The following is a 25,208-nucleotide window of genomic DNA, read 5'->3' on the forward strand; positions in this document are numbered from 1 at the left end:
AATTTTTTTTTTTTTTTTTTTGAGACGGAGTCTCACTCTGTTGCCCAGGCTGGAGTGCAGTGGCGCGATCTCAGCTCACTGCAAGTTCTGCCTCCTGGGTTCATGCCATTCTGCTGCCTCAGCTTCCCTAGTAGCTGGGACTACAGGTGTGCACCACCACACCCAGCTAAATTTTTTTTTGTATTTTTAGTAGAGACGGGGTTTCACCATATTGGCCCAGCTGGTCTCGAACTCCTGACCTCGTGATCTGCCCGCCTCATCCTCCCAAAGTGCTGGGATTACAGGTGTGAGCCACCACACCCAATCTTAAAATCTATTTTATCTGATAAAAGTATATAGCTACTTTTGCTCTTTTTTGGTTTCCATTAGAATATCTTTTTCCATCCCTTTATTTTTAGTCTATGTGTGTCTTTATAGGTGAAGAGTTTCTTATAGGCAGCTAATCATTACGTCTTTTTTTTGTGTGTGTATCCATTCAGCCACTCTACGTCTTTTGATTGGAGAGTTTAGTCCATTTACATTCAATATTATTGATAAGTAAGGACTTACTACTGCCATTTTGTTATTTGTCTTCTGATCTCCCCTTCCTCCCTTCTTTCCATCTTCCTTTTTATGAAAGTGATTTTCTCTGATGGTATGTTTTAATTTCTTGCTTTATATTTTTGTGTATCTGTTGTAGGCTTTTTGATATGAGTTTAGCATGAGGCTTGCGAATACCATCTTATAACCCATTATTTTAAACTGATGATAACTTTGATTGCAAAAACAAGCAGAGAAAACTAATACTTTATACTTTAACTTCATCCCTCTGATTTTTAACTTTGTATTGTTTCTACAATATTTGTATCTTATTATACTATGTCTTAAAAAGCTGTAGCTATTATTTTTGATAGGTTTGCCTTTTAGTCTACTACTCAAGATATGAATAGTTTACATATTTGTAGAGGTACCATCTTGGTGATCTTGGGTGAGATCTTGGAGAATTCCCTGGATCACCGTTAGCAGTGTGAGTCTGTACAGGTCTGCAGCAATCGATTCTTGCCTCCTCGGAGGAAAGAATTTGGCCAAGCAGCATAAGGCAGAGTGAGAGACCAAGGCAAATTTTAGAGCAGGGGTAAACGTTTATTAAAATGTTTTAGAGCAGGAACGAAAGGAAGTAAAATACACTTGGAAGAGGGCCAAGCGGGCGACTGGAGAGATTCAAGTGCCTGGTCTGACCCTTCACTTGGGGTTTCTATACATTAGCATGGTTCTGAGGTTTGTGCCCTCCCTTGGTTTTTCCTTGGGGTGGGCTGTCTGCATGTCAGCGGCCTGCCAGCACTTGGGAGGGGCCGCATGTGCAAAGTGTTCACTGAAGTTGTGCGCATGCTCATTTGAGGCATTTTCCTTTACCAGTCGAGTGTTCCCAGAGGAAGGTTATATACCAGTTAAACTCTGCCATGTTGCCTCTTACTATGTGTGCATGAGCCTGTTTGCCCAACTCCTGAGATCTTATCGGGAAGCTGCTGATGATCAGCTTCAGGTGTTTTCTATCTTTTTTTGAGATGGATGGAGTCACAGTAGTGTGATCTCAGCTCACTGCAACATCTGCCCCCTGGGTTCAAGCGATTCTCCTGCCTCCGCCTCCCGAGTAGCTGGGAGTAAAGGTGCATGGCACCACGCCCAGCTAATTTTTTGTATCTTTTGGTAGAGATGGGTTTCTCTGTGTTGCCCAGGCTGGTCTTGAACTCCTGGCCCCAAGTGATCCATTGCCTTCATCACCCAAAGTGCAGGGATTACAGGTGTGAGCCACCAAGCCTGGCCCAGAAATGTTTTCTTTTGGGAGGATTTATCTCATAATTTTTATCACTTGGCCATGCCAACTTAATTTGCAGATTAATTCCCCCCAAAGACAGATGGGGAATAACAGAAATATTTAAGTGTTTGACAGCTTCCTCCTGGTAACGTTCTCCTAGACTTTATGCCAAGATGTCAAGAGAGGTACACATTTTGCGTCTTCCAGAGAGGAGCTGAGGTACAGGGGAAAGTTTCATTCTCATATTACAACTGTAGCCACCCACAATTTTTCAAGGAGTGTAAGAAAAAGGTAATGCCCAGTGTCAGGCCCTTATAAAGCCTCAACTTTCCGAATCCTTTCACCATGTTAGATTTGCTGATCAATGAATATGTAACTGAACATTAAGAGTAATAATGGGCGGTGGCTCATGCCTGTAATCCCAGCACTTTGGGAGGCTGAGACGGGCGGATCACAAGGTCAGGAGATCGAGACCATCCTGGCTAACACGGTGAAATCCCATCTCTACTAAAAATACAAAAAATTAGCCGGGTGTGTGGTGGGCGCCTGTAGTCCCAGCTACTTGGGAGGCTGAGGGAGGAGAATGGCGTGAACCCGGGAGGCGGAGCTTGCAGTGAGCTGAGATCATGCCACTGCACTCCAGCCTGGGCAACAGAGTGAGACTCCGTCTCAAAAAAAAAAAAAAAAAAAAAAGAGTAATAATGGGGCTGAGTGCGGTGGCCCACACCTGTAATCCCAGCACTTTTGGAGGCCAAGGCAGGAAAATCACTTGAGCCCAAGAGTTTGAGACCAGCCTGGGCAACATGGTGAAACCCCATCTCTACAAAAAATACAAAAATTAGCTGGGTGTCGTGGCGTATTCCCAGCTACCTGGGAGGCTGAGGTGGGAGGATCAGCCGAGCCCAGAAGTTTGAGGATGCAGTGAGCTATGATTATGCCACTGTACCATTCCAGCCTGGGTGACAGACAGAGTGAGACCCTGTCTCAAAAAAATCAAATAAAAATAAATAAATAAAAAGTAATAATGGCAAACATTGATTTGGCATTTACCATCAGTCAGTCACAGTGCTGAACACCACGACTGTCCCAGCTAAAGTACACACCACCCCTCTGATACTGAACAAGTACGTGATCATTAACTGAGTGCTTACTATATGCCAGACATTGGCTTAACCTCATTAGACATGTTACTTCATTTCATCCTCACACAATCCCCAGGGAAGGATTATCATCATCCCTTTTTTATAGATGAGGAAGCTGAAGCTTAGAGAGGTCGACTTGCCCAAAGTCACTTAACAGCTGAGAATATCTGTGGAGGGAAGGCGGAATCCCACGCCAGGCAGCCTGACCTCAGAACCTGCACTCTCAGCCCCCAAGCCGTGACAATGCTTGAAATGTTCTGAGGCTACTGAAAGAAGAAAAACAATTTTTTTTTCCAGACAGAATTTTGATTCTTTCACATCTGTCCTATTGTTGGACGAAACCTCTTGTGTGTTCTGTGATTGGATCTGCTTTCAGAGTGGTGAGAGCTCTGTGCGTGGGAGAAAATCTTCAAAAACCTAGGAGAACGATAATAAAAAACAATAGTGGTAATAAATGATAATAAATGATAAATGATAATTATAAAAATATAAATGTAAATTTTATAAAATTATAAAGTAAAAAATTTATAAAATATGTTTATATTTATATAAAATATAAATACATATTTATAAGATAAAATATAAATACATATTTATTTTATAAGATACATAAATAAATAAATATTATGTATATATTTTTGAGACAGAGTCTGGCTCTGTGGCTGAGGCTTGAGTGCAGTGGTGAGAAAACGGCTCACTGCAACCTCCGCCTCCCAGATTCAAGCGATTCTTCTGCCTCAGCCTCCTGAGTAGTTGGGATTATAGGCGCATGCCGACACGCCCGGCTAATTTTTTGTATTTTTCCTAGAGACAGGGTTTCACCATGTTGGTCAGGCTGGTCTCAAACTCCTGACCTTGTGATCCGCCCGCCTCGGCCTCCCAAAGTGCTGGGATTACAGGCAGGAGCCACCGCACCCGGCCTATATATATTTTATATGTATCAAGTATGTATATTTGAGATATACATATAAAACAAAGTATATATATTTTGTAAATATATATTTTATAAAAACATAAGATATAAATAATGCATAATAAATGATGGTAAAGATAATAATAATAAAAACAGCGCTGCAGTCCCATCCCCTTTTTGTACTCACCCCCTAAAAATCCCTATAAAAATCAAGTTTATTAAGGAGCAAATTCCACCCTTTTTATTTAGAAGCCAGTGTCTATAGGCTCGCTCTTGGGTTAGATTAATTCCAGGGTAGAGGAAAACTCCAGTTTTTGAGCTGGAAACGCACCCCTGCTTTTCAGGACTTTTTAATTTTGATTTTTTCAATTTTTATTTTAGGCCCAGGGGTCCATGTACAGGTTGCTATATAGGTAAATTGCGTGTCACGGGGGTTGGGTGCACAGATTGTTCCGTCACCCAGGTACTAAGTGGAGCACCGGATGGTAGTTTTTCCGCCCTCACTTTCCCCACGAGTCAAGCCGCAAAAATGCGAGGCCTTGTGGGCGGGGCCGGGGTGCCCGCTCTTGCCACTGGTCCAATCACAGCACGGCGCTCCGCCTGGCCGGTCACCTATTGGTGGTTGCCATAGCTCCGGGCGTTCGCTTGACAAGATGGCGGCGGTGGGGCGGTGTTTTCGTGTCTGAGTCCTTCTCGGGTTCTAAGGCGGGCGCGGTTCTGCTGGGCCCGGCCCGCGAGGTCCAAGGCATGGGCTTCCAGTCTCCGGCCGCTCTTCTTTTGAGGCTTCTCCTTCTGCAGGGCGTCCTGAGGCTGGTGTGGGGGGACCTGGGTGTGTACGGCGCGGCAGGGACCTTGGTGGGCCGGGGCTAAGGGGACTGGGCGTTAAAAGGGCCAACCTGGACTCTCCCGGGAGTTTCGGGAGTCGAGACCGCCAAAGGAAGCCGCCACACACACCTTAGGCGGTGACTCTTCCACTGCTAATCCCTCCTTATCCCCTTTCCTTCCCGCCTAGCTTTCATCCCTCCTTTTATCCGAATGTCCGGCCCTGCGGTCAGCGCATCCCTGGTCGGAGACACCGAGGGCGTGACCGTGTCCCTGACCGTGCTGCAGGACGAGGCGGGTAAAGTCTGGCCCTTATTTTGGGAAGGGTGGGGGTTGGACTGGATCCAGACCTCCCAGGGAGCCTGGCGAGGTGGCATCCTTTGGGCCCCCTGCCTCTGTTCTCTGTAAAGTCGCATGGGGAGAAAAGGATCGGGGCGCTGCTGTAGGCCAGAGAGGACAGACGGACAGGTTCGAAGAAAGCTTGAAATAATAATGGCTAGCATTCATTGAACTAACATCGTGCATCATCCCATTTTCCTTGTAAGAGCAGTAATATCTTTTCATCCCCTTTGACCAGTGAAGAAACAAATTCAGAGAGGTTGTCACTGTCCCAGTATCAAGCAGCTTGTAAAGGGCCCAATCTTGGGCTGTAATGTGAGTCCATCCTAGGCAGTCTGACTCGAGCTGATGGGCCGTGCTGCCTTTGCGTGCTGGTCTTCTCTTCTTTAGGAATATTGCCAGTTCCGACGTGTGGAGTGCTGAGCAATGAGACGGAAGACTGGAGTGTGACTGTGACCCCTGGCGCGGTAAGGCAGAAGTAAACCTTCTCTGTAGCCTGTGAAGAGGCCCCCAGCTAGGGTTTCTGCACTGCTCTCTTTATTTGACAAGGCATAGCTTTCTCCATGCTCTGAACAATCATGAAATTGTGGGCTGTTGGATCTGGTAGACACTTAGCCAGCCCACGGTTCCTTACCCTGGGGTTAGGAGTCCTTGGATGCATTTTAGGGGGTCTGTGAACTCTGTGAAATTGTGTGTAAAGTTCTGTTTGTATGTGTATTTTTCTGATGAGAGGGTCATCAGTTTCCTTCAGATCATCAAATGGGTCAATGATTCAAAAAAGCTTTATGCCAGGCATTGTGGCTCAAGCCTGTACTCGTAGCACTTTGGGAGGTTGATGCGGGAGGATTGCTTGAGCCCAGGAGTTCCAGACCAGCCTGTAACATAGCGAGATCCTGTCTCTACAAAACAATTTTTTAAAAATTAGGTGGGTGTGATGGCGGATACCTATAGTCCCAGGTACTTGGAGTGGGGTGGGGGAGCTGAGGCAGGAGGATTATTTGAGCCCAGGAGTTCAGGACTGCAGAGAGCTATGATCATACCACTGCACTTCATCCAGCCTGGGCAACAGAGCAAGACCCTGTCTCTTAAAAAAAATAAAAAAATAAAAAAAAGCTGGCCAGGCACGGTGGCCCATGCCCGTAATCCTAGCACTTTGGGAGGCCGAGGAGGGCGAATCATCTGAGGTCAGGAGTTCAAGGCCAGTCTGGCCAACATGGTGAAACCGATCTCTACTAAAAATACAAAAATTAGCTGGGCGTGATGGCGGCTGCCTGTCATCCCAGCTACTTTGGAGGCTGAGGCAGGAGAATCACTTGAACCTGGGAAGCAGAGGTTGCAGTGAACTGAGATCACACCACTGCACTCCAACCTGGGTGACAATCAAGACTCCGTCTCAAAAAAAAAAAAAGCTTCATAACCACTGATCTTGCCCAACTCTAGGCTTGTGTATAAGGATACTCAAACCTGGAGAGATTAAGCATCTTCTGTTTAGTAAGTGTTTATTGGGTACCTAGTATATGCAACATTAATTCTGGAGATAAAAGAATGACAAAGACAAACTCTGTTTGTACCCCAGGAATGAACATGTACATGTCTAAAGTCATTCTGGGATAAACAGGATTGTTTTCATTGACTTTTGTGTATTTACTCTTCCACTGATAGGATGATAAAGAAGCTAAAAAGGTACACAGTAAACTGAGTTTATTTATCAGATTTGTGTTTAGCTTTTTCTAAGTATCCCAAAGTTGTTTGCTTTTATGTTAAGGAGTAGGAATCAGGGCTTGCATGTTACCATAGGTTTATGGGGTGGAACTGAAGATAACTGTGTCATCTTTGTATACATTTCCCTTTTATAAAATGAACAGAGGCCGATGTGTGCTTTTATTGTGTTTTCCATTATGTATTCTTATAGACCCTGTTTTGAGTCACTTAAAAAATACAGCAATCTTTTCCTTTCAGAAGGTGTTGGAAGTGACAGTAAGGTGGAAGAGAGGTCTGGACTGGTGTTCCTCCAATGAGACAGATTCCTTCGCAGAGTCCCCCTGTATCCTCCAAACCCTTCTGGTTTCAGCATCTCGTAATTCACCCTGTTTAGCACATCTACTCATTCAAGTGGAAATTTATGCCAACTCTTCTCTGACCCATAATGCCTCAGGCAAGTGAAGTCTTTGACTGTGAAAACTTTGCTGTTGGTCCCAACTACTTAGGAGGATGAGGTAGGAGGATGGCTTGAGCCTGGGAGGTTGATGCTACAGTAAGCTATGATCACGCCACTGCGTTCCAGCGAGGGCAACACAGCGAGACCCTGTCTCAAAAAAAAAAAAAAAGAAAAGAAAAGAAAAATTTGTGTCAAGCTTACCTGTTTGATTGTAAGTATATGCCATGCAATTTGTAAAGTATACTTCACTTGAGTCTGTCTTGCCTTCCTAAACTTATTTTTCTTTAGTTTTCTTTTAAAAATTTTCATTTTGTACTATTTTATGTAACATTTATTTGATCTTGCTCTACTGCTCTATTATTTGCTTCTTTGTAAGCCACCTTGAATCCTTTTTGGGAGAAGGTGAAATTTGTTTATGTACCTTGATTCTTTTTTGTTTGTTTGTTTGTTTTTTTTGGAGACGGAGTCTCACTCTGTCCCCAGGCTGGAGTGCAGTGTTGTGATCTCGGCTTACTGCAACCTCCACCTCCTGGGCTCAAGCGATTCTCCTGCCTCAGCCTCCCAAGTAGCTGGGACTACAGGTGTGCGCCACCACGCCCAGCTAATTTTTGTACTTTTAGTAGAGATGGGGTTTCAGAATGTTGGCTGGGATGGTCTCGATCTCCTGATCTTGTGATCTGCCCACCTTGGCCTCCCAAAGTGCTGGGATTACAGGCATGAGCCAACCGTGCTGGCGCATGCATTGATTCTCATGACTGCATCTTAAGAAGAAGAAAGGAAGGGTGGCCAGACACAGTGGCTTCCAGCCTGTTATCCCAGTGCTTTGGGAGGCCAAGGCGGGGGAATTTCTTGAGCCCAGGAGTTCAAGACCAACCTGGGCAACATAGCAGATACTGTCTCTATAAAAAAATTTAAAAAGTTAGCTGGGTATGGTGGTGCCCGCCTGTAGTCCTAGCTACTAGGGAGGCTGAGGTGGGAGGATTGCTTGAGCATAGGAGTTTGAGGTTGATGAAGTTTACATCATTTCCAGCTTTTTTTTTTTTTTTTTTTTTGAGACGGAGTCTTGCTCTGTCACCCAGGCTGGAGTGCAGTGGCCGGATCTCAGCTCACTGCAAGCTCCGCCTCCCGGGTTTACGCCATTCTCCTGCCTCAGCCTCCCGAGTAGCTGGGACTACAGGCGCCCGCCACCTCGCCCGGCTAGTTTTTTGTATTTTTTAGTAGAGACGGGGTTTCACCGTGTTAGCCGGGATCGTCTCTCGATCTCCTGACCTCGTGATCCGCCCGTCTTGGCCTCCCAAAGTGCTGGGATTACAGGCTTGAGCCACCGCGCCCGGCCAGCTTTTTTTTTTTAAGTTTTTTTTAAATTTTCATTTCTTTTAGAGACAGGGTCTCACTCTGTCACCCAGACTGGAGCTAGAGTGCAAGGGCATGATCCTGGCTCACTGCAGCCTCAACCTTACTGGTTCAGGTGATCCTCCTGCCACAGCCTCTATAGTAGCTGGGGCTACCGGCGTGCACTACCACACCTGGCTAGTTTTTACATTTTTTGTAGAGACAGGGTCTCACTATGTTAGCCAGGCTGGTTTTGAACTCCTGGGCCCAGGCAATCGTCCCGCCACGGCCTCCTGAAGTGCTGGGATTACAGGCAGGAGCCACCGCACCTGGCCTGTTCCCACCTTTTGATGCTACAGCAAAGATCATTATGCCCATGTACATGAATCTTTGGACGTGAGAAAATGGTTTTGTGTTAATCTCCGTCTCACATGATGTTAGTGTTCTTAAACCAAAAGAACCTTCAACTAGATGTGCCCAGAGGGCTCTGCTGTCATGAGTGCTACCGCCATGTCCCCTGTCCCCTGTGGCAAACTCTGACATCTCTTGCCTTTATGGCCACGTGGCATGGAGGGAGAAGCATTCCAGACTTGAGTAGCAAAAGTCTGTTCACTGGAGACTCCTTTACTGCCACTTCTCTTATTACATCCCTAACTGTGGTCCTCCTTGTGCTTCCGGAAGTTTAGGATGATAAGACGAGTTTTGACAGCTCCCTTCAGCAGACTACTGTGCCCTCAGTGTACTTGCATGGAAAGGCCTCCAAGATGAATGAAGTGAAAAAAGCAACTGCAGATGGCTGCCTGCAGCGTGCTATCTTTTGCATAAAGGAGGCAGAAATGAAAACATTTGCATAAAGAAATTCTGGAAGGATGTTGGAGAAGCTAATCATGTTCTACCAAGTTGGAGGGTGATGTGGGAACGGGAAAGGGCTGACAGTGAGGACTTTTTAAATATGCTTTTGATTTTTTGGAACCTTGCAAATGTGTTACCTACTTAAAAGTTTTAAATTTTTCTATGGCTTAAAATTAAAAACAAAGCCAAAAAGAAGTATTCAATGACAAAAAAACAAAAAACAAAAAACAAGCCCCAAAACAACAGGAGGGGTTCATGATAGCTGCACTGTTCAAAGCACTGACTTTTTTCCTTTGAGAAATATGCTTGAGGCTGGGTGGTAGCTCATGCCTGTAATCCCAGCACTTTTAGAGGCCAAGGCGTGCAGACCACTTGAGCCTAGGTGTTCAAGACCAGCCCGGGCAATGTGGCGAAACCCCGTCTCTACAAACAAATACGACAATTAGCTGTGTGTGGCAGTGGGTGCCTGTAGCCCTAGCTACGAGGGAGGTTGAGGTCGGGGGATTGCTTGAGCCCAGGAGGTGGAGGTTGCAGTGAGCCAGGATTGCTCCATGTACTCCAGCCTGGTTGACAGAGCAAGACCCTGTCTCAAAAAAAAAAAAAAAAAAAAAAAAAGGAAAATATATTTAGGTAATATTTTAGAATACCAAACCTAGAAAATTGAACATCTTTGTATATGAGTGATTGAATTGTCTCCTCTGACCCCATGAATGCATGAAAATTTTTTTTTTTTTTTTTTTTTTTTTTTTTGAGACGGAGTCTCGCTCTGTCGCCCGGGCTGGAGTGCAGTGGCCGGATCTCAGCTCACTGCAAGCTCCGCCTCCCAGGTTTACGCCATTCTCCTGCCTCAGCCTCCCGAGTAGCTGGGACTACAGGCGCCTGCCACCTCGCCCGGCTAGTTTTTTGTATTATTTTTTTAGTAGAGACGGGGTTTCACGGTGTTAGCCAGGATGGTCTCGATCTCCTGACCTCGTGATCCGCCCGTCTTGGCCTCCCAAAGTGCTGGGATTACAGGCTTGAGCCACCGCGCCTGGCCGAAAAATTTTTTACCCAGCCAGCCAGCGATTAAAACTAGAAAAAGAATGGAAGCACAGACAGGAGGCATGTGTCATATCAAATAACAACGAAGCCAGTGAACAATGTAGAAAACATAAATCAACACACAAACATCTATTTGTGTAACACATAGTAAAACCCTATTCTAAAGTGCCTCGTGGCTGGGGGTGGTGGCTCATGCACTATTCCTGTAATTCCAGCACTTTGGGAAGCCAAGGTGGGAGGATCACTCAAGCCCAGGAGTTTGAGACCAGCATGGACAGCATAATGTTAGCTGAGCATGATGGTGCACATCTGTGGTCCCAGATACTTGGGAGGCTGAGGTGGGAGGATCACTTGAGCGCTGGGAGGTTGAGGCTGCAGTGAGCTGATTGTGCCACTGCACACTTCAGCCTGGGCAACAGAGTGAGACCCTGTCTCAAAAAAAAAATCAATTAATAGAGTGCCTTGCTTGTGTCACATGGGTTTGATAACACTGAGGGTCAGACCCTTACCGCTGTAACGTGGTCTGCGATGTGGACCTTCTTGTTCCGGATACCACTGATGTATCATTGACCTTCTGATATGTTACAGCATGGAACAGATGGTTAGCTGTTCTTCAGATACTTCACCCATTGTGTCGTTAAAGTTAACTGTTATGTGGGGTTTAAACAAATAGTTGCTGCATGGTTTTCTAACGTGTAAAAGTAAATTCAGCAGAATGAAACTTTTATCTGATAAATGATCCATGAGAAACCCAAAGCATTACTGCCACTGAATTCTGAGTTAGGAGGCTGAAGTGTCGTGTAACATTTCTTCTTCAAAGAGGAAAATAAGTACGGAAACCTGTAATATAGTGAAGAGTTATAAACAATAGGCCCTGCTGATGTTTACTTCTTTAGCATTTCTTATGTGTTTTCCCTTGTCTCCAGGTATATTATCCCCAAGTGCATCACCCCTCTCTTGAATTCCTGCGTCCTTTCCTGAGCTGCTTTCTCTGGCCTTGTCCCATTCACACCTGCCACCTTCTCCCTTGCACCACAGTGTTCCCCTATTCATCCGCCCCCTCTGTCTTCCACCTACAGTTCTCCAGTAGCCCCTCTTACCTGTACAAACTCTTTTTTTTTTTCTTTTAGTAGAGACGGGGTTTCTCCATGTTGGTCAGGCTGGTCTAAAACTCCTGACCTCAGGTGATCCACCCGCCTCGGCCTCCTGAAGTGCTGGGATTACAGGCATGAGCCACTGGGCCCGGCTGCCTGTACAAACTCTTATGTGTGTTTCAGGCTCAGCGCATTCTCTCTGCAAGTCTTCCTGACACCCAGCCTAAGCCACCTGCCCTCCCTGGGTTCCCATGACAGAGCTATTTCGGTGTTTACCCCTTTATGGTCACATGATCTCTTTATCTGTCTCCTCCCTCTGAGAATGCGAGTCCCTCAGGGAAGCTACTGTGTCTCACTGTATCATCCCTGCATAACCCAGCCCTCCATACTCTCCTGGTCAGACCACATTAGTCCCACCTGCACTATTGGGTACCACAGCCACGAGCCACGTCTGGACACTGGACAGTTGAAAGGGGATGGGTCTTAATTGAGATGTGCTGTAACTGTTAAATAGCCACCAGTTTTTGAGGACTTACTGTGAAACAAAGAATGTGGAATAGCTCATTCATAATTTTTATACTGATTGCCTGTTGCAATGATATTATGTTGGATGTGTTGGGTTCAGTGAAATATATTATTAAGTTAATTTTATCTGTTTCTTTTTTGTAGTCTGGGCTACTTTTTGTATTTTTATTAGAGACAGGGTTTCACTATGTTGGCCAGGCTGGTCTTGAACTCCTGACCTCAGGTGATCTGTCCACCTTGGCCTCCCAAAGTCCTGGGTTTACAGGTGTGAGCCACCCTGCCCAGCCTAAAATCAGTACATTATGTATATACTAACTTGTGACTCTTAGTCAATTGATTATCTTCCAGATCAACTATGACTTCTTTGGTTCATTGTAACTGGCGTGTTTTCTTATATTTGGGTTTTTGTTGGAGTGGTAGATGTAGGCGTCATATATTTCATGGATTCCTTAATGTCGAATATTTGGTAATGATGATTTACAAAACAAGATAATTCAGCTTTCTTTTGAATGTTAAAAATGTGACCATGCTTTGTTGGAATGTTTCTTAGCTGAATTTTTCTGTTGTGTTTACTTTTCAGAGAACGTGACTGTCATTCCTAACCAGGTGTATCAGCCCCTTGGCCCTTGTCCTTGTAATTTAACAGCTGGGGCCTGTGATGTTCGCTGCTGCTGTGACCAGGTACGTTCTTTGGTTATTGGGCATAAAGGTTATGCTTCCTGTGAGAACACCAGCAGTTCCACCAACAGCTCTTTTTATTTTTTATTTTTCAAGGTAGGATCTTGCTCTGTTGCCCAGGCTGGAGTATGGTAGTGCAATTATGGCTCACTGCAGCCTCGACCTCCTGGGCTCAAGTGATTTTCTTACCTCAGCCTCCTGAGTAGCTGGGACCACAGGCATTCACCATCACACCTAGCTAATTGTTTTGTATCTTTTGTAGAGGTGGGATTTTGCCATGTTGCTCAGGCTGGTCTCAAATTCCTGGGATCAAATAGTCCTCCTACCTTGGCCTCCCAAAACCAAAACTGAGTTTATGTTTTCTATTGCAAATTGTTTTCAAATTGAGTATTTTTTTAAATTTCAAAGTTTTGGCAGGCGCAGTGGCTCATGCCTGTAATCCTAGCACTTTGGGAGGCCGAGGTAGGCGGATAACCTGAGGTTGGGAGTTTGGGACCAGCCTGACCAACATGGAGAAACCCCATCTCTACTAAAAATACAAAATTAGCCAGGCGTAGTGGCATGCGCCTGTAATCCCAGCTACTCAGGAGGTTGAGGCAGGAGATTGCTTGAACCAGGGAGGCGGAGGTTGCAGTGAGCCGAGATTGTGCCATTGCACTCCAGCCTGGGCAACAAGAGCGAAACCCCATTTCAAAAAAAAAAAATCACACAACTTTTGAGTAAAAATTTTTTTTTTTTTTTTGAGATGGCCTCCCAAAGTGCTGCAATTATCGGCATGAGCCACCGCGCCCGGCTTTATTTTTTTTCTTTTAGCCTTAGAGTGGGTACAACATATAAACTGAGTATTTTGGGTTTTTTCTTTCTTTTTTTTTTTGAGACAGAGTCTTGCTCTGTTGCCCACGCTGGAGTGCAGTGACATGATCTCAGGTCACTGCAACCTCTACCTCCTGGATTCAAGTGATTCTTGTGCCTCAGCCTCCCGATTAGCTGGAACTACAGGTGTGCGCCACCACACCTGGCTAATTTTTATATTTTTAGCAGAGACAGGGTTTCCACTGTCTCTACTAAATGTTGGCCAGGCAGGTCTTGAACTCCTGACCTCAGGTGATCTGCCCGCCTTGGCCTCCCAAAGTGCTGGGATTACAGGAGTGAGCCACTGCACCAGGCCTAAATTGAGTATTTTCTTATCTGGCATTGTCAGTCTAGTTTTTGGAAGAAGAAAAGAATATCTCTTTGGATAAAATCATGATTATGAAGATCATACTGAGGGGATGGTTTTAATATTATTTATTTAGAAGCCTTTAAGAAAATATAAAAACAGAAAGAACAGGCCTGGTGAAGTGGCTCATGCCTGTAATCCCAGCACTTTGGGAGGCCGACATGGGTGGATCGCTTGAGTTCAGGAGTTGGATACCAGCCTGGGCAACATGGCAAAACCCCATCTCTACAAAAATTAGCTGGGCATGGTAGTGCAGGCCTGTAGTGCCAGCTCGGGAGGCTGAGCTGAGAGGATTGCTTGAGCCCAGGAGGTCAAGGCTGGAATGAGCTGTGATCACACCACTGCATTTCAGCCTAGACGACAGAGCAAGACTCTGTCTCAAAAAAAAAAAAAAAAAAAAAAAAAGAAAAGAAAAGAAAAAAGAACACGGTTTTTCAGTGATTTTTAGTAAATTTACACAGTTGTACAACCATCACCACAATCTAACTTGAGAACATTTCTACCACCCCAGAAAGAAATCGTGTGTCCCTGTAGCCGTTCCTATCTCCATCCTTCATCCAGGCCACTGTGAATCTGCCTCTGTCTCCATTAATTTGTCCATTTTGGACATTGCACATATATGCAATCATGCAATATGTGGTCTTCAGTGACTTTCTTCTTGCACTTAGCATGATGCTTTTAAGGTTCTTTTGCCTTATAGCAGCTGTCACCACTTCATTCATTTTTGGTGGTTGAATCCTATTCCGTTGTATGGATATATCACGTATTTCTTATCTATTTATTGGCTAATGGACATTTGGGTTGTTTCTGTTTTTTGGCCTTTATGAATAGTGCTGCTATGAACATTTGTGGACGGGTTTTTGTGTGAACATGTTTCCATTTCTCTTGGGGATCTATATAGTAGAGTTGCTGGGTTGCATTGTTATTGTACGTTTAAACTTTTGAGGAACTAGTTTCTGAAGCAGTTGCACCATTTTAAATTCTCATCAGCAATGTATGTGGGTTACAGTTTCTCTATATCCTCACCAACACTTGTTATTATTTGTCTTTTTGGTTATAGCCATGCAAGTAAGTGTGAACTGATATTTCTTCATGATTTTCTTTTTTTTTTAATTTTTTTTTTAGACAGGGGCTTGCCCTGTCGCCCAGGATAGAATGCAGTGGTGCAATCACAGCTTACTGCAGCCTCAACCTCGCAGGCTCAAGTGATTCTCTTACCTCGGCTTCCCAGGTAGCTGGAACTACAGGTGCACACCACCACACTTAGCTAATTTGTGTGTTTTTTTTGTGAAGGTGGGGTCTTGCTGTGTTGCCTAGGCTGGTCTAGAATTCCTGGGCTCAAGCAATCCTCTGACCTCAACCTCCCAAAATGCTGGGATTACAGGCATGAGCCACCATGCCCCACCCTCATTGTGATTTTGATTTGTATTTCTCTAGTGGCAAATGATGTAGAAGATCTTTTCATGTGCTTATGGGATATTTGTATATTTTCTTTGGAGAAATGTCTGTTTATACCCTTCACCCATGTTTTAAATTGGGCTGTCTTTTTGTTGAATTGTAAGAGGGTTCACTATATATTCTGGATCCTAGTTTGCTGAGACCAGCTCGGTCAGGGAGACCCTAACCCAGTGGCGCTAGAGGAATTAAAGACACACAGGAATAGCAGAGGTGTGAAGTGGGAAATCAGAAATCTCACAGTCTTCAGAGCTGAGAGCCTTGAACAGAGTTTTACCCACCTATTTATTAATGGCAAGCCAGTCATTGGCATTGTTTCTATAGATATTAAACTAACTAAAAGTATCCTTTATGGGAAACGAAGGGATGGGCCGAATTAAAAGAATATGTTGGGCTAGTTAACTGCAGCAGGAGCATGTCCTTAAGGCACAGATCACTCATGCTATTGTTTGTGGCTTAAGAATGCTTTTAAGTGGTTTTCCGCCCTGGGCGGGCCAGGTGTTCCTTGCCCTTATTCCAGTAAACCCACAGCCTTCCAGCGTGGGTATTATGGCCATCATGAACGTGTCACAGTGCTGCAGAGATTTTGTTTATGGTCAGTTTGGGGTTCCGGTTTATGGCCAGATTTTGGGGGGCTTGTTCCCAACATGTTCCCCTTCTTTGATTTGCAAAGTGATAAAAGCAAAGGCAGCTTTGTCGCGGTGAGCTACTTCTTGGAGGAGTCAGGATCCACATCTGCAGACTCTACAAAGACAAACAACACAGATTAAAAGCACAATCATCATTGAAATTACAGAGCTTCCAAGTGTTTTTATCCATTTTAATGGGTTGCTAGCTGCTAATCTGTCTGCAGCTCCTTTAAGCACTCCAGTTCTTGGCATTAAGGTCAGGTGTGCCTGGGATGCTTCAAATATTTGTTCTTTTAATTTTGCTATATCCAAAAACAAGTTTGTAGAGTGTCCTTCTAGATGCTTTTTTATTCTTTCCCAAATTTTGATCTTATTAAGAGCTATTAATAGTTTCCACAGATCCTTAATGTTTAGTTCCTACAGTGGACCATATCATTTGAGGTTGAGGTGCCACTATACTGCCATGGTTTCAGATAATAGGAACTCTCACCGTACTTATTATTATATCTACCATCTGACTGTTTCGTTCAGATCAGCTGAACATAGTGTGGCCGTGGCATGCAGACCGAGAGGTGTAATTTAAGCTAAACATCTCCTTAGGGGATCATTAATAATGACTCCATAGGAATCGTGCAGCACCTCTGCCTGTTCTGCAATGCAATCTTCCTAAACAAGTACGTTCATTATTTCTGGCCAGGTTCAATTTTGTATACAAATGGGTTTTTGAGGGTGGTATGCCTCAATTATAGGAGCAGATTTATTATGGTAAATACTGAGACCAGAAAGCATGTGTAACTGTGTCATAGAGTGATTACATCCAAGCATTACTGCCAGCTAAGATTGATAAATATGCCCAATAAGTATAATTGTTCTCTGTGGCAGCCCTTGTTGAAGGAATCCTCACAGCAGTGGTGATCATCGCTGTCATAGCTACCATTAAATGACTCATTGTGGGCCGGGCGCGGTGGCTCAAGCCTGTAATCCCAGCACTTTGGGAGGCCGAGACGGGCGGATCAGGAGGTCAGGAGATCGAGACCATCCTGGCTAACACAGTGAAACCCCGTCTCTACTAAAAAATACAAAAAAAACTAGCCGGGTGAGGTGGCGGGCGCCTGTAGTCCCAGCTACTCGGGAGGCTGAGGCAGGAGAATGGCGGGAACCCGGGAGGCGGAGCTTGCAGTGAGCTGAGATCCGGCCACAGCACTCCAGCCTGGGCGACAGAGCGAGACTCTGTCTCAAAAAAAAAAAAAAAAAAAAAAAAATGACTCATTGTGACTGGCTGTCCCGCTTTCCTCAGGTTTTCTTCCACCATCTGTGACAGCTTCTGGTTCTGTCCCCAGATGGGTGGCTGTGTTTGACGGGTGTTGCTTGTGACAGTTGGGGTCCTCCTCAGCGTCAGTCTCCACATGGCTGCAACTGAGGGGTCCTTGGGATCTTCCCGGAATCTGACTTGTGATAAGATTTCAGGTGTCTTGATGGTATCCAAATTGGCTGTTGATTTTGGCCTGGAGAAACACAAGCATAATTTCTACCCCAAGTTATTATTTTACCTATTTCCCAACTTTTTGTTATCGGATCTCTCCACCAAATCAGTTGTTCTGCTTCTGTCTTTGCAGCTGGTTTGTGCAGATGCTGTTCAGCTGCTGATAACATCTGACATTTGGGCAGGCTCAAAAAATTTAAAGTTAATAATGATAGATTCAGTTGCATCAATGGGGTTCCATATTCTCTATTTACACCTTTCTGCTTTTGCAACTGCTTTTTAGGGAAAGATTCATTCGTTCCACTATGGCTTGTCCTTGAGAATTGTATGGGATACCAGCAATGTGTTTAATATTCCACATAGAGAAAAATGTAGCTGGAGCTTCTTGGCTAGTATAGCCTGGGGCATTATCTGTTTCAATAGAAGCTGGAATGCCCATCACTGCAAAACGCTGCAAAAGGTGACATTTAACACAGGCAGAAGACTCTCCTGATTGGCATGTGGCCCAGACAAAGTGAGAAAAGGTGTCCACACATACCTGTACGTAAGCTAGTCTCCCAGACAAGGGAACATGGGTGACATCCATTTGCCAAAGAGAGTTAGGTTCCAATCCTCGAGGATTAACGCCTGTAAAAGATGAGGAATGTACCATTTGGCAAGTTGGGCATCACTGGATAATAGCTTTAGCTTCTTTCCAGGTAATGCTGTATCTGCGTTTGAGACCAGAGGCGTTAACATGGGTTAAATTGTGAAAGTGTCTAGCATTAGATATTGCATTAGCAACTAGGCGATCAGCCATTTGATTCCCTTCAGTCAAAGGTCCTGGAAGAGGTGTATGAGCCCTAATGTGAGTGATACAAAAAGGGTACATTCTACTTGTAACTGCTGTTTGCATTGGGTAAATAAAGTCATCAGTTGTTCATCTGTATGAAGTCGTAACTGAGCATTTTCAATTAACTGTGTGGAATGAACCACGTATGAAGAATCAGAAATCACATTAATAGGCATATCAAAAGCAGTCAATACCTCAATTACAGCTAGAAGCTCTGCTTTTTGAGCTGAAGTATAGGGTGTCTGGAAAACCTTACCTTTTGATCCAGAATAAGAAGCTTTACCATTACTAGACCCATCTGTAAAACAATGAAAATGCTTAGCAGGCTGCAGGTTGTTTACTGCAGGAACTGTAAATGTAAACCATTTAGAGTCCTGCTCAGCTAAAGGGATAGTAAAGAAGCAGTCTTTTAAATCTATGACTATTAAAGGCCAATTTTTTGGAGTTATAGCAGGAGAAGGCAATTCTGGCTGTAATGCCCCCATAGGTTGTATAACTGAATTGATGGGTCTTAAAACATTCTCCATTTACCTGATTTTTTTCTGTCTTTTTTCTTTTTTTTTTTTTTGAGACGGAGTCTCGCACTGTCACCCAGGCTGGAGTGCAGTGGTGGGATCTCGGCTCACTGCAAGCTCTGCTTCCGGGTTCACGCCATTCTCCCGCCTCAGCCTCCCGAGTAGCTGGGACTACAGGCACCTGCCACCACGCATTGCTAATTTTTTTATTTTTAGTTCCCTAGTAGCTGGGACTACAGGCGCCTGCCACCACGCCCGGCTAATTTTTTTATTTTTAGTACAGATGGGCTTTCACCATGGTGGTCAGGCTGGTTTTGAACTCCTGACCTCAGGTGATCCACCTGCCTCAGCCTCCCAAAATGCTGGGATTACAGGTGTGAGCCACTGCACCCGGTGTTTTTTTTTTTTTTTTTTTTTTTTTTTTTTTTTTTTTAAGGGACAGGGTCTTGTTCTGTTGTCCAGGCTGGACTTCAGTGGCCCAGTCATGGCTCACTGCAGCCTCAGCCTCCTGGACTCACGCAGTCCTTTCCTCAGCCTCCTGAGCAGCTGGGATCACAGGTGTGCACCACCATGCCCGGCTAATTTTTTTTTTTTTTTTTAATTTTGTTGGGGCTGAGTCTCTCTATGTTGCCTAGGCTGGTCTTGAACTTCTGGGCTCATTCATTCCACCTCAACCTCCCACAATGTTAGGATTTCAGGCGTGACGCACTGCATGCAGTCCAAGTAATTTCCTTCTTTCTTTCTTTGTTTTGAGACAGAATCTCACTGTGTTTCCCAGGATGGAGTGCAGTGTATGATCTCGCCTCACTGCAACTTCCACCTCCCGGGTTCAAGTGATTCTCCTGCCTCAGCCTCCCCAGTAGCTGGAATTATAGGCGCCTGTCACCATGCCCAGCTAATTTTTATATTTTTAGTAGAGACGGGGCTTCACCATGTTGGCCAGGCTGGTCTCAAACTCCTGACCTCAAGTGATCCACCTGCCTTGGCTTCCCAAAGTGTTGGGATTACAGGCGTGAGCCACTGTACTCAGCCCCAAGTAATTTCTTGATGACATGAATTGGGTCATGTTATAATCTAGTGAGGGCCTGGAGGATCCTTGTGGAATATGGAACGTTTCCCCTCACTGTAAATATCCGGAGACTTTTCTGGGCTAAGGGTTTGAATGGTGATGACAGTTAAGAAAGGAGGTTTACTATGTCTTTGTCTTCATTTGGGATCTATTCTGTACTATCTTTTCTTCTTTTTCTTTACTGTGAATATCTCATGTCCTAGTAAAACTGTGGTTCCCTTGAATGCTTGAAGTTTCTGACTTGGAGGCTTATTTGGGGAATTGACAAAAGAAATTCTAGAACTATTTTACTTTTTGTGGGCACAAGGCACTTATTGATGAGACAGAGATTATAGATGTTCTCGCTTACTCGGTAGCGTCCTGCTGGCCTTAAATAAGAGGTAGCATTCGTCACACTTGCCAGGAGATTCTCGCTGCGGTCATAGCCCCTGCTTTTATGTTTGTCTTCCAGGAATGCTCATCAAATTTAACAGAGCTGTTCAGACTGTCCTGCTTCACCGGCGTGTTTGGAGGAGACGTCAGTCCTCCTTTTGATCAACTCTGCTCTGCTGGGACAACGACACACAGTGTCCCCGACTGGTTTCCCTTTCTGTGTGTGCAGTCGCCCCTTGCCAACACGCCCTTCCTTGGTTACTTCTACCATGGTGCCGTGTAAGTGTCTGAGCAGCCGCCTGGGATGGGGCATTGTTCTCCTGTCCTGGTGGGGCCATACTCTAGTAGGCCCTATAATGCGGTCACGTTTTTCCCAATCCCTCTCCAGAGATCCCGTGCCTAAAGGGTTCAATTATAGATTTCAGTTAGCTAATTTATTTTGCATTATTTGACAGAATTGGGCCTCATTGAAAAGAAATTGATTGACATTGAAAACAGCTCATGGTGCTTTTCTAGGGGAGGCGAAGGAGTGGTGGCTCATGGGGGATTTTAATGTTCTGTATTTTACAGTTTTGGATTGTTAAAAATTTACATCTATGATTTTTGTAATTAAAAAAGTAGGTGGGGCGTGGTGGCTCACACCTGTAATCCCAGCACTTTGGGAGGCCAAGGCAGGCAGATCATGAGGTCAGGAGATCAATACCATCCTGGCTAACATGGCGAAACCCCGTCTCTACTAAAAATACAAAAAATTAGCCAGATGTGGTGGCAGGCGCCTGTAGTCCCAGCTACTAGGGAGGCTGAGGCAGGAGGATGGTGTGAAACCGGGAGGCGGAGCTTGCAGTGAGTCGAGATCGCGCCATTGCACTCCAACTTGGGCGACAGAGTGAGACTGTCTCAAAACAAAATAAAACAAAAGTAAAGAGGCTGGGTGCAGTGGGTCACATCTGTAATCCCAGTACTTTGGGAGGCTGAGGCAGGCAGATCACCTGAGGTTGGGAGTTCAAGACGAGCCTGGGTACATCGTGAAACCCCATCTCTACTAAAAATACAAAAAATTAGCCGGGTGTGGTGGTGGGCACCTGTAATCCCAGCCTACTTGGGAGACTGAGGTATGAGAATTACTTGAACCTGGGAGGCGGAGGTAGCAGTGAACAAAGATCGCGCCACTGCATTCCAGTGTGGGTGACAGAGTGAGATCCGTCTCAGAAAACAAGAGTAAAGAACAACATTAAGGAAGAATTGTGTTTTTGCAGATAACTGAAACTATTCAGCCTTTCTTATTGATTTTCAGTTCCCCCAAACAGGAATCTTCCTTTGAAGTATATGTGGATACTGACGCAAAAGACTTTGCAGACTTTGGTTACAAACAAGGAGATCCCATTATGACTGTAAAGAAGGCATATTTTACTATTCCGCAGGTAATCATTGCAATATGAGTACGCTAGACCCTTCTCTTTTTTTTTTTTTTTTTGAGACAGAGTCTCGCTTTTATCGCCCAGGCTAAAGTGCAGTGCTGGATCTCAGCTCACTGCAACCTCCGCCTCCCAGGTTCAAGTGATTGTCCTGCTTCAGCCTCCCAAGTAGCTGGGACTGCAGGCATGTGCTACCATACCCAGCCGATTTTTTTGTATTTTTACTAGAGATGGAGTTTCACCATGTTAGCCCGGATGATCTCAATCTCTTGACCCTGTGACCCGAGCGCCTCGGTCTCCCAAAGTGCTGGGATTACAGGCGTGAGCCACTGCGCCTGGCTGCTAGACCCTTTATTTTTCCTTTCCTATTGTTAATTTAAGTCATATTTCTCTTTAAAATCTCTTTTTAAGTTACTTATTTCCCTCCTTTGTACCTTTCAGCGACTTAACTGTTTATATTCTCCAGATTAATAAAATATATAGTCATTCTTAAATTAATCACAGTCTTTCTTAAAACTCAGAGTGAACTTACAAAATAAAACCAAAAGATTTTCTATACGTTTCTATGGAAGTAGCTATCATTCTGGTTTTTTTTTTTTGAGAAAGAGTTTCGCTCTTTTTGCCCAGGCTGGAGTGCAGTGGCACAATCTCAGCTCACCACAACCTCCGCCTCCCGGGTTCAAGCAATTCTCCTGCCTCAGCCTCCCAAGTAGCTGGGATTACAGGCATGCACCACCACACCTGGCTAATTTTGTATTTTTAGTAGAGACGGAGTTTCTCCATGTTAGTCAGGCTGGTCTTGAACTCCCGACCTCAGGTGATCTGCCTGCCTCGGCCTCCCAAAGTGCTGGGATTGCAGGTGTGAGTCTTTTTTTTTTTTTTTTAATTAAAAAAATTGGTTTTGGTTTGAGACAGTCTTGCTCTATCACCTGGGGTGGAGTGTGCTGATGTGATCTCCACTCCCTGCAGCCCTGACCTCCCACATTCAAGTGATCCTACCTCAGCCTCCCAAGTAGCTGAGGCTACAGGCACGCACCACCATTCCTGGCCAATTTTTTGTAGAGATGGGGTTTTGCCATGTTGCCCAGACTGGTCTCTTTAACTCCGGGGCTGAAGTGATCTGCCCACTTTGGTCTCCCACCGTGCTGGGATTACAGACTTGAGCCACCGCACCCAGCCAAAAATTTGTTTGTAGAGATGGGGGTTTCCTTATGTTGCCCAGGCTGGTCTTAAACTCCTGGCCTTGAAATTCTTCTGCCTTGGCCAAAGTGTTGGGATTACAGTGTGAGCCTCCGTGCCTGGCTAGAAGTAACTATCATTCTTTACTACTTTTTCTTTTTAAACTTTTATTTTCGGTTCAGGTCTACATGTGCAGGTTGTTTATATAGGTAAACTTATATCATAGGGTTTTGTTGTACAGATTATTTGTCACCCAGGTACTAAGCCAAGTACCCAATAGTTTTTTTCTGATCCTCTCCCTCCTGCCCCTCACTACCCTCAAGTAGGGTCCAGTATAGAAAACAATGGTTAGATAAATACATCATTTTATTTACCATTCTAGAATTTTGAAAAATATTTTAAGGTTTTATATGGAATCATTTATATATGTATGTATGAATGCATGAGTGAATGAATGACAGGGTCTTGCTTTGTCGCCCAGGCTAGAGTACAGTGGTGTAGTCACAGCTCACTGCAGCCTCCACCTCCTGGGCTCAAGCAATCCTCCCACCTTAGCCTCCCAAGTAGCTGGGACTATAGGCGCATGCCACTATGCCCAGTTAATTTTTTACTTTTTGTAGAGGCAGGGTCTTGCTATGTTGCCCAGGTTGGTCTTGAACCCCTGAGCTCAAATGATTCTCCCACTACAGCCTTCCAAAGTGCTGGCATTACAGGTGTGAGCCACTGCTCCCAACCTGAAATCTTTTTTTATGTTCAACGTTATGAGGAGTGTTATTTGTGGGAAGAAAGCAGGGGAGGTAAAACAGTTTCTCTTTCTTATTCAGATGAATCCATTTTTATGGTATTAAACTCTGGTTGTGACGAGGGAGAGAACATGAAGTTAAATATAGTCATGTCTCTGCAAACTAAATAGAATAGGACAAGGGATTTTCTTTGTTTTTATTAGGTAATATTTACTGTGACTCCACAACCAGTGGCTTCCAGACCTTGATGGGCAAATCAGTTAGATGTTTTGCTAAAGCGGGTCAACTAGTCCGTGAACTTGCTGTTGGCTGAAACCAAGCCAGCAATGGGAGCAGGCTGCAGAAAGAACAGTTTTAAGGGATGCTGATCTATTTTGTATGATTAGGAGAGAGGCCATAAATCTGTTGGCTTTGCCCTTCACCCTCAGATGTCCCTGACTGGGCAGTGTATGCAGAACGCCCCCGTGGCATTTCTTCACAATTTTGATGTTAAATGCGTTACTGATTTGGAAGTATACCAAGAACGAGATGGTATTATCAATGCGAAGATAAAGAATGTTGCCTTAGGAGGTATGTGACATTTCTTTGAGAAAAGAACGCAGACCCAAACATGAAGATAAAGTGCGATCTCATGAGAGTATAAATCATTTCTACTGGTTCAACTTCAAATAATATTTTAACTGCCAATTATTTTCTTTGGACAAAGTTTAGTTCCATAAGACAGCATATTGCATATTAATTATTTTGAAATTGAAGTACAATTCAAATAACATAAAATTAACCTTTTTGTTTGTTTGTTTTGAAACGGAGTCTCGCTCCATTGCGCAGGTTGGAGTGCAGTGGCGCGATCTCAGCTCACTGCACCCTCTGCCTCCTAAGTTCAAGCGATTCTCCTGCCTCAGCTTCCCAAGTAGCAGGGTCTACAGGTGCACGCCACCACGCCCAGCTAATTTTTTTGTTTTTAGTAGAGATGGGGTTTCACCATGTTGGCTAGGCTGGCCTTGAACTCCTGACCTCAGGTGATCCGCCTGCCTCGGCCTCCCAAAGTGCTGAGATTACAGGTGTGAGTGTCTGCGTTCTGCCAAAATTAACCATTTTAAAGTGTACAATTCATTGACGTTAGTACCTTCTACACTGTTGTGCCACCATCACCTCTCTCTAGTTCCAGAACATTTCATCCCCTCAGAAGGGCATCTGTCCCCATTCGCAGTCACTCCCTACCCCTCCTCCCTCAGCCCCTGGCAGCCACCAGTCTGCTTCCTGTCTCCATGGATTGCTTATTCTGGGTGTTCCCCAGAAACAGAAGCATACACTGTGTGGCCTTTTGTCTCTGGCCTCTTTCACTTAGCATGGTGTTCCATGGTTCATCTGTGTTGTAGCGCATGGCAGCGCTTCATTCCTCTATGGCTGAATCGTAGTCTGTCGCATGGACAGAGCACATTGTATTTGTCCATTGTCCATTCATCAGCTGATGGACATATGGGTTGTTTTCATCTCTTGACTGTTGTGAATAGCGCTGCCATGAACACTCATGGCCAAGTTTTTGCGTAGATGTATCTTTTTATTTCTTTTGGGTAGACACCTAGGAGTGGAACTGACAGGTCAT

The 25,208-nt window shown here is 44.7% G+C and overlaps 1 protein-coding gene across 5 annotated transcripts in view; it reads left to right on the forward strand.

Moving 5' to 3' along the window:
- Nucleotides 1-4,489: 4,489 nt before the first annotated feature.
- TCTN2 (tectonic family member 2) overlaps nucleotides 4,490-25,208 on the forward strand; it is a 37,784-nt gene continuing 17,065 nt past the window's right edge. For 2 of the 5 annotated variants that reach the window (XM_005595209.3, XM_005595211.4), the window contains exons 1-8: nucleotides 4,490-4,679; nucleotides 4,863-4,970; nucleotides 5,402-5,478; nucleotides 6,971-7,166; nucleotides 12,594-12,694; nucleotides 20,345-20,544; nucleotides 21,560-21,686; nucleotides 24,031-24,172. In XM_005595209.3, the coding sequence (XP_005595266.1) occupies nucleotides 4,598-4,679; nucleotides 4,863-4,970; nucleotides 5,402-5,478; nucleotides 6,971-7,166; nucleotides 12,594-12,694; nucleotides 20,345-20,544; nucleotides 21,560-21,686; nucleotides 24,031-24,172 (1,033 nt within the window). In that variant the 5' untranslated portion in view covers nucleotides 4,490-4,597. The remainder of the gene's footprint in view (nucleotides 4,680-4,862; nucleotides 4,971-5,401; nucleotides 5,479-6,970; nucleotides 7,167-12,593; nucleotides 12,695-20,344; nucleotides 20,545-21,559; nucleotides 21,687-24,030; nucleotides 24,173-25,208) is intronic. The other 3 variants (XM_005595210.3, XM_074008330.1, XM_074008331.1) reach the window with 2 other exon arrangements.

Source organism: Macaca fascicularis, chromosome 11 (genome assembly GCF_037993035.2).
Source record: "Macaca fascicularis isolate 582-1 chromosome 11, T2T-MFA8v1.1".
Taxonomy (NCBI): Eukaryota; Metazoa; Chordata; class Mammalia; order Primates; family Cercopithecidae; genus Macaca; species Macaca fascicularis.